Here is a 15,747-nt window from a genome sequence, read left to right as displayed (position 1 = left end):
TACAATAAGAAGACTGTACCCAAACCGAGTTTCTTACTTCACCTTATTGGATGAATGTTACTTGTCAAGATCTACAATGCAAGTCATTTGACGAAGTTACAATTGTTTTGGCACACAATCATAAGTCAAATTTCTTGTCACAACAAAATATATATTCCCTCTCCCGTTCAAATCTCAAATTTCAAATTTTGGTTTGGCACATATATTAAAGCAAGTGAAGAAAAAATATGGTTAAACTTCCCTACCCTTCTATACTAATAAATAATAGAAAGACTTTAGTAAAATATTAATGCTTAACTAGTATGCAAATTGAAATCCTGCATCAAGTTCTGCTAAAATTCACAAATTAAATTACCAGCCCAAAAATATAAATCATTAATGTAATGTGGGAAAAATAATGCCTAAAAGGAAACTAAAAAAATTACTATGAGACAAAGAGAGTACTTATGGAAAATCAAATAAGAAGCATTACGAAAGGTAAAACAGCAGCACAAAGGGTAACCAGAAATAGATACCAGCTAAAGAGAACACTTTTGCTCCAGGCGAATGACTAGAGGAAGGTACAAGCACTAAACCACGCGGATCAAATATATAGTAGTAGCCCCCAGACATCACTGATAGGAGATCACAGACAGAAAAAGAGCTAAGCAAACCTAAACCATAATTAAGAGTATCACCCCGAAGTCTCCATGGGGGGAGGAATTGTAGGCTAGTAACTTCCTCCCTACTTAAGCCAGCACCTTCAAAGATAACTAGTAAAGCAGGCCCTTGAAATTCACCTGCACATCATTACAATAGAAGTTAGATAAAAATATTGAATAATACTTTTAGTATTGACTCTACATGATCACCTTGCAGAGCAGCACCTTTGTTTATAGGCTACAACGTTACTTACCTAGATTATGCTGCAATAGAGACTGGCGAGGATGTTCCCTTTTGTCAAAGATTATGTGCATTTTCTTTGTGTAGCAGCTATCGGCCAACTCAAGGAGGTCAAACAACAAAAATTCGTGACTAGCATATAGCGTTAGAAGCTCACTTATTCTAGCAAAATCCATGCAGACTAAATCTTTTGCCATCTCCTCATCAACCAAAGACATGCACCTAAGTGATTGCACTCCCAACATTAATGCCAAATCATTACTTATCCTTGGGTGAACAAATTTTTTTCCGATTGAGATGTTGTTTTCCATCCATGGTGCATCATTGAAGACAAGATCTTTAGAATATGTCAGAATACCAGAAGCATCCGGAATTAATAAATGAGAGCTTGAAACCTCAGCTGGTGGCATGTCTGAAAAGCAATCAGCAACAGCTTCAAGAACACAATGAACGAAAAATAACTGATCATCTGATAGGGCAGATCCTTTTATATCAGTCTGCAACCTGTCCAGAGCTCGGAAATAGTCAGTAACCTCAAAATCAAGTTTCACACCCATGGCTAAAAGAAGATCTCTAAAGCTTGACAATTCAGATGGAACCACATATAAGTAAGGCTGAAATTTGACAGGTGAATCAAATGCAAGATCATTTGGGGCCACAAAACCATCACCAATCCAAACCCAAGAAATTCCTTCAAGAGATGACTTCAAGATCATAAAATCCTCAGTATTGATATACTCTTGCATTATTGAATACAATAACGTGATGCCCTTCTGCAACTCAGCATCAAAAGTAGGGTCAACAACGGAATCTAACTTGAGCTGGCAATATAATTTGCTCAATTCAACCAGTTGAGTAGTTAAGACTTGCACACTAGGGCGATCCATCCAACCCAATTTGCTTTTAACAAGTGTAGAGCAGCAATCAGCATCTAATACATGCATAGTAGATGATACCATCCACATGTCCGATTTAGGTCTCACCATGGTGGGGGCTTCTGCAAGGTCACTGGACTTCAGCCATGGAAGACCATGCAGAGGCGGATTAACATATATAGGACACCAGTAAATAGATTTAAGCTCTGACCAAAATTCTTCTGGTGGCTTAGCATCAACAAAGCTACCTAAAAATGCAGAAACATCACAGTCATCCTTATAAATCATAGAGTGGAATTCTTCTTCAAACAACTTTGAAGACTCTTCTCCGTCCTCTATTGAAAGCTTCGATCCTAGAGCATCTAAACAAGCAAGCAACCTTCTTCCATGAGTACATGTTTCTGAGTCCCTGGAATCATTCAAAAGTGAAACTGTCCTTGCACAATCAAGCAACCCAGTATAACCCAAGCTTTGCTTCATTCCCAAGCCAGATAACATATCCAGTGTCTCAGGATCAGAAAATTCTTTAGCAGGAAAGAAAACTTCTTTGTGCAGCAGCAGGTGCAGCTCAGGAACACGAGGATCATAAAGCCTGTCAATATTGCACATGAAGAAATTATTCATATATATTATGGTTAAAAAAGATCTATGCATACAAACTCTTTCATCAGATAATAGATATATTAAGTTAAAAATGAAGATGACAGGAAGCGTAATTCCTTATCACAAAGGAAAATAATGCAAGAAACGATGGTAATGCCAAACTGTGATAAAAGAAAAAAAAAACATTGCTCAATAAGTAGCCATAAGAACACCGTACATATAAATAACGTGTATTATCCAAAAATTTAAAAAAAAAATACACAAAAAAATCCCAAAGGCCAAAAACAGAAACTAGAAAGGAAACACAAATCTCAAGACATTTTTCTAAATAAATTTCTTCCCCTTATCCTTCGTGTAACTAGTAACTCCACTTGAGTATGGTTTTAATTATAACGAAGTACTGTCTTTTCATGTTTTAGAATCTTCAATTAGAACAGGGAGATCTTGCCTCCATTTCTCATTAAAGTCCCAGTGACAGGCATTAATAATAGAAAATCCCACACAGTTAGAAGCAACCCAAACACTAAGCAATGTAGAGTTATAATAAGCTTTTGAATATTTTAAAGAAGAGATAAAAGCATGAAGGGTTATACAAGTTGTGTCATACCTGGAAGGCTGTTGCCATGAACCATTGCAAGACAAAACAAATGGAGTGTTTGAAAGTGCATCCTTAATTGAGACATCCTCCTCAATCAGCAGTTTTACTTCATGTAAAATAGCAGAAAGTGCACCTTGTGATGAATGGAAATCCGGCATGTGATTCAGCACATAATTTTTATAAAAATCTGCTTTGGAAAGTTCTTGAACATCCAGATATCTGTTTAATATTATTCTCTCTCCCTCTGATTCAGAACGAACAAAGTCATCATCTATAAGTTCCTCACGCAAGCCACTTGGTTTAAGCCATTTGATACCTCTACTCAGGCTAACTAATTTTCTACTTCTGCATGACTCAAACATAGGAATACGTTTAATGACCTCAATATTTATGTCATGCATTTCACCTTCAACAAACCACTTGGACTGCAGAATAAAGTTCCTTAATTCATGCAACTCTCTTTCTGAGGAATCAGCAAAGAGCCTATCAACATTCTCTAAACTACCAGCCACGGCCAGAAATGCATTCAGTATACCAGTTGCAGTCGGTGCCTGAACATAGTTCTTCAATTGCAGATGTTCAATAGCGAAATCACGTCTAAGAAAAAGGCACCCTACTTTTACCAGCAATGATGAAATGATTTCACTCCATCCTTCATCTTCAATGATATTTGAGTTTTTAACAAGCTGCATGAGAAGATCAGTTCCAACTGGCAGGACAGGCCACTTGGAAAACACTGAGAGATCATCACAACTTGATCTCAGATAACTCCACAGCAATCTCATCCATTCTAAAGAGGGTTGCTGAGCATGACCAGGGGCCCACTTTACTTGTTTAGCATTTTGCCAATCTACTGGAAGTATCCGGAGAAAAAGCTTTTCAAGCAGATGACAAGTTAGAAAAGAAATATTGGAATCCTCATTCTGTGCTATGTCACATAATTTCAAATAAACTTCTTCTGGAATTGCCTTATCAACCAATTGATTCGGAATGGAATCTTTGAGAAGATCATATTCATTGTCATGTGCAATGTAAATTCTTTCATCCACCCCTCTTGGATTAAATGTTGTAGATGAGCCATTTGACAGTGGAATTAAAGGTAAACCATACAAACAATTAGACTGAATAGGTTTTTCCAAATCAAATAAGCAATACTGAAGTGTCAAATTTAATGCACTTCTCTCAGTAAATTTACATTTGCGCCGAATTAACAACATCCTAAGCAATTGTGGTGTCAAAAAATGTAAAGAAGGACGGACTTCCACAAATCTATCAACAAGTGCTTGAGAAACAGTGACCAGAGGTAAGCCAACATCTGACAATGCATCAGCAAGTTGAGGCATCTTCTCAAAAGTAAAATCAGGAAATAAACCTTGTTTTGCTGAGATCCATTGACCACCTCTAGCTTGAGTGTGAAGAACACGAACATCAAAATCAGCTATAAACATGTATAGCTTTTGAACCACAGATGACCAAGGTTCCCCTCCTAATTTTGTCGGCCAAAAGGAGAGGAACCAATCATTAGAACCAACTTCCATAGCCAGCTTTTCAAGCAAGTGAGCATATGCTGGGGCAGCAACATGCTCAAGGAGGTATATATTCCAGTCAGAACGTGTTCTTCCACCGCCTGACATATCATTACCAAACCAAATATCTCTCCGATTAGATGACAATTCAAAGTAGGCATTAACATGGGCTGGAATACCAGTGCTTATTGGCAAAGGTAGGAAGCAGAAGGCACGACCCTCAAAGTTCTTTCGATATTGAGCAGACAATTCCACATCTTGAGAAGTACTAGACATATTGGCAAGAGATCTATCATCTAGTGTGGAATCACATGACTCAGCATCAACCTTAGAAGACTGCAAGTAGGCAGCAACAGCTGCCCAAGGAATGCCCTTGTGAGACCTTAACTTAGTAACAGCAGAATTTTTGTCCAGTCCACTACCTAAACACTCACTCATCATCCACACATGTGATACATCATCAGATGAGGATTGTTCTCTAACCACAACCTTCTGTAATCTCCTGGGTAGATTCTCATCCCCATATCCTCTCAACTTATCAAGAAGCTGATTTTTATCCACCTTGCACAGCTGGATCCCATTCAGATAATCAAACATATGTTGGAGAGCATGTGGAGGACGTTCTGGCTCAAGGACATTATGCCTTTGCACTCGGTGTACTAGCTGCAATTCTGAATTTGATCCATCCTTCACAAATAGGGATATGGATTTCACTCTGCGTAGAAAAAGAAGAGTCTCAGAAACAATCTTGGAAAATGAAGAGAAAAGTGATGTGACATCTTCAGGTTCATATCCTTCTTGTTTTATTTGACTTCGAGGGGCGGTGCTGGCTGTCCTAAGCGGGAACCGGAAGAGTGTACCAGGAAACTGATTTTGTAAGTCACAGCCAAAGTGCAAAAATGGTGTGAATTGATCTGGAAATTGTTCAAGAATCCTTCTCCCAACAAACTTAATACGCAAGCCAGGGTGAGAAGGGGAAATTCCAGGCAAGTTGCATGCATGTGGATCAAACATCACAATGTTTTCCCCAGATACAAATGAAGGAATGTCAGTAAAATGGTAAACACAATTAAATCCTAGCCCAAACCGACCAATTGCAAAAGGCTTCTCCAGTTTGCTATCTTGACCAATACGTGAAATTGAGTAAAGATCCGTTGGGCTAAAGATGGAGTCATTATAACAATATAAAGCAGGGCCCTGCCAGTCGGCCATCTCAGGTGAAAGCAAAGATGAAGTTTTATATTGAGTTTTATCCAATAGAAAGATAACCTCTGAAGCTCCAGCATCCTCAGCATTCTGTACCAGCTCAAAAAGAATTCCAGGTCCATCCGCATACATCTCAAGTATATGTTTCAGTCTAGTGGTTAATGCTTCATGCTGACCAAAAGCTTCAGCAGCCCCCGATAGACTCAAATTCATTGAATCGGCACTCTCAGCAAGCAATGATCTCCGTAGTGAGCAGACACCAAGCTTCTCTGCGACATCATTTGATATGTTACCGTGCACAAATTTCTGAACTGACCGTCTTGCACTCATCAAAAGACTGTTTGCATGACTTGAAGGACTGTCCAAATCTTCTGATCCAAGCAACCAGGGAGCATCATTATATACTAAATCTGATGCAGGAAGGAGTCGACATGATGCATCAGGTAAGTAGATCATTACATGTTTTTCATGAAACGGGGCTTCAGCCAAATGCTGCACAACAAGAATAGCAGCGGTGAGCTCCTCTCCAGTCAAAGGCTCCTCCCCTTTTCGTGTAGCCATTCTACACAAAACCATGGCATAGTCGTTAAAATTTAAGAATTCCCTCACTCCGAGCACCAAAAAAAGTTCCTTGAAAACAGCCAAATCAATAGGAATAATACGGATATAAGGAGCCAAATGTAAGGGACCATTAAGAACAACCTCTTCTGCAGTTGCAAAACCATCTCCCACCCAAATCCATCGACTTCCTTCCAAAACAACCTTAATAATGTCCATCTCATCTGAACCAATCATATCTGTCAGTCTGGCATATATCCTAGGCATGGCAAGGGCTAACTGTTGGCGAAAAGCTTGATCAGTCACGATCTCGTTATCTTTTCCAAGCTCAAGAATTTGCGCAGCAACCACACTTCCAACGGGTGGGGAAGACCATCCAAGTTGATAGGACAAGATAGTTGATGCACATTCTCCATCTAGTATACGCATACTAGCTGACACAAGCCACAAATCTGTTTTAGGTCTTACAAGCTTCGGAGGAGCAACTGTTGATGACACACCAGGCCAGGGTAGAGCTTGATAAGGAGCAGTAACTATAACTGGGCACCAACAAATCATTCGAAGATCATTCCAAAACTTTTCAAGGTCAGATTTCAAATTACGAGGCCTAAATGCAATTGCAGCTCGTGAAAACACTCTATTCAGTGTCCTGTGATCATCATTTAGTGGAATGGCAGCCCACCTATGTGCATTTACCTCCAGATATGCCAAAAGATTCTTTCCTTTCAAATATGCCTTATCTGGATCTTCTTGCTTTATTTGTTCAATGTATTGAGCACATTGAATTACTGTATCAGGAGACGCAGATGTCTTAAGACCTAAACCCTGTAGAACATCCAAAATATGTGATTCTTGAAAAGAACCACATGGGAAAAGGTCAGTATCTTCAAGCAAATCAAGTAACTCTTCATTCCTGGGGTCATATAGAGCACCAGGACACTTTGTAGAACCCGTATGGGTTGGAACAAATTCAATATTCCTCACAGCTTCCTTAAAACCAGAATCCTCAATGCACAAATGCGGCAAATCTTTTAAAATAGAGAGCATGATGTGGTCACGATCCTCAGCTGGCAAATCTTTAATCCTACAAAAAACTTGTCTCCGATAGAAATGTGCCTTGCCCATACGCTGCAATCCATAGTATCTCTGTAGTACGTTTTCTTCACCATCAGAAGAAGTGAATATGAATTCACTTCCAAGAAAGCAATTTGAAACACCCTTTGGTGGCAAATATCTTGGTGACTCAACTAGATCAGCAAAATGGAAGCTATCATTAGATTCTTCTCCATATACTCTAAAAATGGGAAGCTTTTTGCATTTCCATTTATCAGAATCGCCCATATACCCACCAATGTACCACTTTGGATCAAGAATAAAGTTACGAAGCTCATTTCTCTCTTCTGCTTCTAGCACGTGAAGACATGTATGCGTAACACCGCCACTTGAAGAGACAACATCAAAGATCGATTCAAGTACAGCTGGCCCAGTGGCTTCACAAATGTAATATGACAGATCAGGATGCTCAACTTCATACTGAGGATCTAATATCTTACATCCAACTTTCTCAAGAACACACCTCAATCTCTCAGAAAGTTTTTCAACAATAATTAATTTTGATTGCTTGGAAAATCTATATAGATGCCCCGAAGTTGATGGTAAGATGGGCCATTCGTGAAACAAAGACAAATTTTCACATTGCAACCTGAGATATTGCCAGAATATGACAAACCATAATGGAGTTGGATGGTTATTCTGACCCCTTTCATGATCCCAAAAAACCTTACCCTTTAATCTCCACTCAGGAGGCATGAATTTGTGCAATAACTGGACAAGGTATTCAGCTTTGAACACAAGTACATTAGCCCCTGAGCAATCTGCAACAGCTGAAAGTCTTTCCATAATCTTTTTTGGGATATTCCTATCAACTATTCGGTCAGGTATCTGTTGAAGCAGTTTGTGCTCCAACTCATTGCAAATGAAATAAGAGGTGCCTTGAGAAGATTCGGAAAAAGAACCAAAGCTGCCATTTGCCAAGGGGAGCAAAGGCAAGTTGTTTGCATACTTTCCAACATCAGAATCTAAGATGTCTTCAAGACAATATTCTAACAAAAGTAATCGCTGAGCACTGCCAAGATTACTTACTGAACCACAGTCACGAATGAAACACCTCACTGTGTCGGGAGTAATCACTTTCCATTGAAAATCAGTGGTGTATTTCAAAAGCATGTTACGCAGGGGATTAGGCAAACGAACAATGTGCTTTCCAAGCTGCAGGAGGACATCAGCAAGCTCCTCTTTGTCAGTATACTCCTCATCATGAAGAAAAGATTCAGTAGGTGACACCCATTTCCCCCCTCCAACATCAGAATAAAAGACAGGGGCCTGAACAATGTTTTTGTATACTTGCTGTATCAGTATACTCCACGGCTCCTCAAAGTCACCAACAGGCCATAGGGAATAGTATGAACTTGTTGGACCTAACATTCCTTGCACACCAAGCAGTAAGCTTTTAAAAATAGGGGCAATGACATCCTCCAAAAGAAGTCTGTTCCAGATAGATCTAATTTTTCCACTTCTATCCATATCCTCCCCATACCATATTCCGCGACGATTTGATGATACTTCAAAGTATCCATTTACCTGCACCGTCAACCCAGTTCTTACAGGCAATGGAAGAAAGCAAAAAGCTCGACCAACCTTAAGTCCATCACCCTGTGCAATCCATGAAGAAGGAAATTTATTAGCCAATATGACACGTATATCTCACTAGAAAGACTCCCGATATAGTATGATAGATATTAATGGACTGCAAAGTATCAAAAAGGAAACAATTTTTATTTCCTTTTTTCCTGCTATATAGTCATTTTATAAAGCTAAAAAGAAAAACTTAATTTATATGTTGCTTAGAATGACAAGAAAGTCGAGTCACGATACTAGTGAGATTCACTTAGCATAAGTTGTAGAACATTACATAAAGTGTACAAGTTAGGCTCATACGAAAGGATAGAATGATAGAATTCTTTATCTGATTGCTTAATTTCTAGTGACAATCTAAGCTACAAATTAATTGGAACAATTTCTCATAAATTTTTCCAAAACCAAGTTTCTATGGAGTTGCATCATCATTTTACAGTGGCATATAGTATGTCATAGAAGTTGCTGCCATAGAAAGTCCAGTCCAAGCAGGATTAAAGAATTGCAGAACAAATTCAATCTTGAACAGTGTTAGAACTAAAACAATCACAAAACGGCCAAAATAAATTTAGAGGGAACAATTTTTTTTAAAAAAGGCACTTTTGAATTTAGATCCTTAAAGACGAGACATATCAACTAACTGATTCAAACATGAGACATCTAAATGCAATAGGAGCTTCTAAACACACCATGCAGATAAGACACCACTTATTACAGAAGTGGCAGAAAGTCAATAAACCAGCCACAGCTTTAAAAACGCATGTTCCACTATATAGTTCTTTGTATAAGTTTTTATTTACAAGGGAAAAAAATAAAAACTTCAGCAAAAGAGATGATACAAAATAGGGGGCCTAGGAGTATCATTGATCTCTCTCTCTCTCATCTGCACAACAGGGAATCAGGGATTCCATAGGCTATCGCTTTCAAAATATCTTGACACCATACTCAAGTATCTTTCTACAAACCGGAAATGATTCAAGTCCAGCAATACAATTTTGGCGGCAATATCTTAAGTTGGCAATATCCTTTCTTCTACCAAGAAGTCTCATTTCAAAGTTTGAACCTTAAGATAAATCTCCTTGTTTAGTGTCGTCATCCTCCTCAAACATCTACTTTGCAGTTCCGACACTTCTAGAGACAAGAACATTGTGGTAGGCCTTCAGAGACAAGAGGCCATTGCAGTTCTGATATTTCTAGAGTCAAGAACATTAGTATCAATTCTCTGTGCATCCATATTCAAGGGGATCTAATCTGAGTCCAGAACATCCCTAAAAATGCAGAGGCAATGGAAGTTTTTGCATTGGAAAAATCCCATGATATTTCCACGTAACATCAAAGCAAATAATAACAAAAAATATCACGCCTTCAATGTTCCTTTTCAATTCTATAAGTTAATTCTCATATTCCAACCTATCATTAAACCAAATTCAGGCTCAAGTCTCAAGTTCTCAACAAACCAGATATCTATTTTATTTTTATTTTTTTCTTTTTGATATAAGAACGAACTACAACGAAACCAAAGCCTTATTCCCAAAGGGATGGCATTGGCTGCATGTACCAAGAATACATCTCCTATGAAGGATCCTCTTCCTCCATTCGCTTCTATATTGCGTGACTTTTCTCACACAAGCCTATTATCTTCATGTCATGTTAAATTTCATCCACCCATTTCATTTAAAACGTCCCTCATGTTCTTTTAAAATCCCCATTGTTATAACGGATTTGTGCAATGGAACGATTTGAAAATTCACCCTCAAATACAATATAAAATTAATAGCAAAACACGATAATAAAAGAGACAATGTTTATGAGGAAATTTAGATTTCCTCCCCTCAAACCAAAATATTGTTTTATTAAGTTCCTACTAAATAAGACAATAACCCTCTTGATGATTTTCCTCCTTAATAAAACCATCATTAGTTTCTATTAAGCGTAAACTCTCTTATATAGGTTAACCTAGAAACCCACATCAATTTGGATATATTACTTCTTCCTAAAGCCTAAATAATCCTAAATTGATTATATATATCTAAAATCTATCTAGTTTTTTTAATTACAAATCCCATCTAATTAGGAAAACATAAAAGATAGAAATGAATAAAAGATACAGCATATCTTTCCCAAAACAAATCTCGTTGGTATTTGGTAAGTTTAGTTTCTTTCCTAACACCCATTATCCCAACCCTCCACCTTCCGTACTAATACATCATCCAATCAGCGTCTCACATGCCCAAATAAACGTATTCTACTCTACCTCATTTTCTTTAAATTCAGCAACTATATGTTTACTCCAAAGTCCATCAGAAATCAAGGAAAAATATTCAAAGAGAAAACGTTAGGATATAGATCATAAAGGGGCCCGAAATGGAATGCCCTATGAGCAACTGCCCAAATAGAAGCTAAAAACACCACTCACTCCCATCTATTAATTTTTTTTTTTTTTTGAAAAAAAAAAAAAAAAAAAAACAGGGAAGAAGACTCCCGACCAAGCTAAAATTTACTTCTTTTTTTCCTAACAAAACAATGTGGCCAAAAAAATTGTCTAAAAAATAATGCTCTTTTCACCCTCCAAACATTTTACACAATACACTTAAATATCACCAAAGAGTAAAGTGCAATCCAATGTATCCTTTGATTCCATACCAAACCAAAATCCATATAACCCCCAAAATGATATTGCAGCATGACAATGCAAGGACAAATGATTTCCTATCTCATTGCTAACAAGACATATTATGCACATGTGAGGGGATAAAGCCATGACTGGTGTGAAGCCTACTGAACATCACAAGTAATTGAGATTCCCCAAACCAGAGCAAACTAAAGCTTTCACTCACTTCAAAAGTCATGAGCCTAACCCTCTAAATTAAAAATAATAATGATGACAAATAAAAAGAAATAATAAAAATAAAATAAAATAGAGAAACCTAATATGAAACATGGTGTTCCCTAACATTCGAGATTATGGTTCTCAATTCTCACAAAGCTATAAATATATTCGCTTTTAAATTTGTAAGTATCAAAACCAACAGCAGTTAGATATGCTTGCAACTAATGACAAAGATGAAGCCACACTCTAGGGTACAAAAATTCAACCACACTTTAGGGTACAATCAGTTCAAGGCACTAACATACAAATAACATTTTCATAAGGAATCCATGATAGGTGACAACACATGATCAATGGAAGGAGAACGATGAGCTTCAATACGAAATGGAAGCATATACAACCAGTTACATGGAAAAACTAGCAAGCAATAAGAAAAAAAAGTTATGATAAAATGAAGTCATCATTACTACATGCAGCAACTTACATCTATGGGATCATCAGAAATGCATGCAGCAATGGATGCCCATGGTAGAAGGTGAATGTCATATTCACTAGAAGCCTTGGCTGCAAAGGATCCAATCCTACTGGATGATGAAGCCATGGCTTGGACTATGTAAAAGGTGTCTGTCCGCTTCTGAATGGAGCTTCCACTAACAGCTTCTCTTACAAAATCTAACTTAAAGGAATCCATTTCAAAGGTAGAAATGCTGGACAGTTTAGACAATCTCAAAAGCAACTGACGATGTGAAATTACGTCTTCATCTGCTGAGCTGACAGAACAAGAATAGAGTTTCCTCGGCACTGTCTCCCCAACATCCCATACATACATTTCAATTGACAGCACACTTTTAAGGAATAGCAAAGAAAAGACCCCTTCTTCATAAAGCTGAGTAAACATAGAAGAAATATCATCTTCTGAGTATGCCTGCCTTGAAAGCTTACTTTCCGCAGCCTGCTCTGCATTTCTCAGAGGGAAACGAAAGAGGGTTCCATTGAAAGTACTTTTCATATTGCAACCAAAAGCACAATACGGAAAGAACTGATCTTTATAGCGCGATAGTGCTGAAGAACTGACATACTCTATTCGCTTTCCTGGATTTGACGCAGAAACATTAGGAAGATAGACTCCTTGAGGATCAAACAGCACCACATATTTACCACTTACAAAAGATGGTAGGTCAGTCAAATGGTACACTGAGTTGAAGCCAACCCTGACAAAAAAACAATAGCAATCACTACAAATTTCGGCTTTTCACAATACTTAAATGACAAGATAATTACTTTTCTAACTGTGTTTTGAAAATTGGGATTAATGAAGTTCAGGGCAAACAACCCATGTCAATAAGAGAAAGGTGATCGGATTGGGATCCTGTATAATTGCAAGTCTGTTCTGTATAGAAATGGGGAAAACTTTTTCTTGTTTTCCAGATAAGAAAATAGACATTCATACAGTGAAAGAAAGCAATATTCAATTGTATTAGCTATTATGTCCCTCTTTCTTCAACTTTCACTGTCACTCCACCAAGTTAGCGTGCTCTAACCTCTCCAATAACTTGAATCTTAAGTAGTCTCAATCATTGACACAAACTTTGCACTATAAGAAAAATTACAACATCATCCACTTTCTACAGTAAACAACACAAAATTGCATTGAAGGCTTTAGGTTTGGGAAAGTAGATGTTGTTGGGTCTTGGGTGAATGAAGTGGGCAACTTCATGTTGGATGTAGAAAGTGGGTAACTTTTAAGAGTCACGTTTGACAGCCCAAACATCAGGCTATTGTAGAAAATTATCCCTTCAGCTCTAATGAGAATACAAAAAATGCTAACTCCATCACCATAAATTAGATACTTCCTCTGTTTTTTTATTATTGCACCATAGGGGTTAAGTACAAATATTTTGGTAGTGGAAAAAAGTAAGAGAGAGAAAGGTAAAAATACAAAATTGCCCATGTGACATATTGATAAATTAAAAAGTAAGTGTGAAAAAGCAAGGGTATGTTGGGTATTTGTAGTGTGAACACAAATAATTTTTTTCCTAAAGAGGAAATGGTGCAATATTTATGAAACTTCCTAAAAAGGCAAGTGGTGCAATAATAAAAAAACGGAGGAAGTAGTTATGAATATATTTTATTTTATTTTTTAATGAATATATTTTATTTTATTTTTTAAAAAAAAAAAACACAATTCGGATTAAAAACAGCTTGTATCAAAATGTTACAATGGACGTTCATTAATTAGAGAGAGTAAAGTTCCTACCATGCTTTGGTGCTATGAAATGGAATTTGCTTTTTATCTCAAGAGTCAAATTAGGACAACTTTTTAATGTTCCTAGTTAGAGAGCATACAGTTTTACTACCATGCTTACTGATTGTTCCATGGTATGAAACAACTCAAACAAGTCATAAGAAAGTCTCAAATTGATGAACCTAGAAATATTGTTGCGCTATGCCACCTGTTAGTATGATAAAGAGCTTGACAATGTCTTTTAGATATCATGATCTAAAAGTAGGGATTGAACATCCATAGAAGCCAAGCATCCATTGGCAGTGAAATTGTTAGTCAGTTCATATAGATGAATATAGTTGACCCGTCATTGTTTGACAAGCAAATAGCATAGATACAAAACACATAATCTAAAACAACACCACCATAAAACATAAAATTAAAATCTTGAGTAAACACAAAAGAAAAACAATCACACATTCCCACTACAATGCCTACTTCCATTTCAATCAAGTAGCAAAAAAACCTCTGATTCATAGTATTGCTCCAATCACTTAGCTTATATAAATCTAAAAAGCAACTCCAATAGAACCTCCACTATTCCTAGCATTGTGTTTTCCCTAAGTAAATTCGATCATGTAGTACATTATCGTATTCGGGTTGTAAACAATACCAGGGCAATTATACTTGTTCATGGCAAGTAAAAATTTGCACCAATTCAACAACATTATCAATTCTACTAATCAATATCATATAGTAATTAAAATCAATCATAATGATTAATGAACATGATCATAATGTTTCCAAGAAAGTAACAAGAAAAGAAGAAAGATGAACTCACCCAAAGCGGCCAGTCTTCCAAGCTTGGCTATGCTTAGTACTACCACCAATTCTAGAAATACTAACAAAATCATCCTCAGTAAAAGCAGCATCATTGTAAGCCAAAAGAGCTGGACCTTGCCACTGAGCCAAGCTATTCGATAACAACGATTCGCCGCCATGGGAGCGGCGGTCCAAGCAGAGGCAGACCTTAGTGGCGCCGGCATCGTCGGCATTCTGAACAAGCTCCTTAAGCACCGTCGTCCCTTCAGGGTAGTTCACCAGAACTTCCCGAATTCGGCGAGTAAGATCGACTTTTTGCCCAAAATCCTCCAGAAAAATGGAATCGGAGGAATCCATTGGAATTTTTGGTGATCGGAATTGTGGAATTGGAGTCAAATCATTGGAATTTGGAAGATTTTGATTGAAATTGAATCAAAATTGAAGTGATTAGGGTTTTGAAAAGGGAGAAATTATTCAATTGCAGCGACGTGTACTCGGAGACTGAGTCCAAGCATTCATCTTGTATCAATGACTTCTTTCTCCACCATCTTTGTTTATCTTTTCAAAGAAGGTAAAAGAAATTCTTTTTTTAAGCTTGATGCCCCTTTTTAACTTCGATTAAAAAAAAAAATTACCTAATGACATTTTTGTAAATGAATGAGTTGTGCTCGGTTAATATGACAATGATAATATAGTGGCAGTCTTGCAAAATTAAAATAGTTTTGAAGGTAGCGTTTACGAAAAATTAAAATCATATCATATCATATAACTAATATATAACTAAAGCTAAACTTTTAGCCAGGTCACGAAATGGCGACACTTGGCATTCTAACTTTTCGCCAAGTGTCGCGCCACCTTGGATAAATTTAAATAGACTTCATGTGATAAAAAAAAACCGTCAAGTGTTGCGCCACCTTGGATAGATTTCA

General features: G+C 37.3%; 1 protein-coding gene across 1 annotated transcript in view; it reads right to left on the bottom strand.

Moving 5' to 3' along the window:
* The window catches only part of LOC110702075, a 29,482-nt gene extending 14,110 nt beyond the window's left edge, over positions 1-15,372 (bottom strand). The window contains exons 1-5 of the mRNA XM_021879722.1: positions 14,838-15,372; positions 12,257-12,983; positions 2,968-8,960; positions 896-2,349; positions 516-779 (exon numbers count right to left, since the gene is read on the bottom strand). Coding sequence (XP_021735414.1) covers positions 516-779; positions 896-2,349; positions 2,968-8,960; positions 12,257-12,983; positions 14,838-15,175 — 8,776 coding nt within the window. The 5' untranslated portion in view covers positions 15,176-15,372. The remainder of the gene's footprint in view (positions 1-515; positions 780-895; positions 2,350-2,967; positions 8,961-12,256; positions 12,984-14,837) is intronic.
* Positions 15,373-15,747: the final 375 nt, after the last annotated feature.

Source organism: Chenopodium quinoa, unplaced genomic scaffold (genome assembly GCF_001683475.1).
Source record: "Chenopodium quinoa cultivar QQ74 unplaced genomic scaffold, ASM168347v1, whole genome shotgun sequence".
Lineage (NCBI taxonomy): Eukaryota > Viridiplantae > Streptophyta > Magnoliopsida > Caryophyllales > Amaranthaceae > Chenopodium > Chenopodium quinoa.
This window is presented reverse-complemented; position numbering and strand designations above follow the sequence as displayed.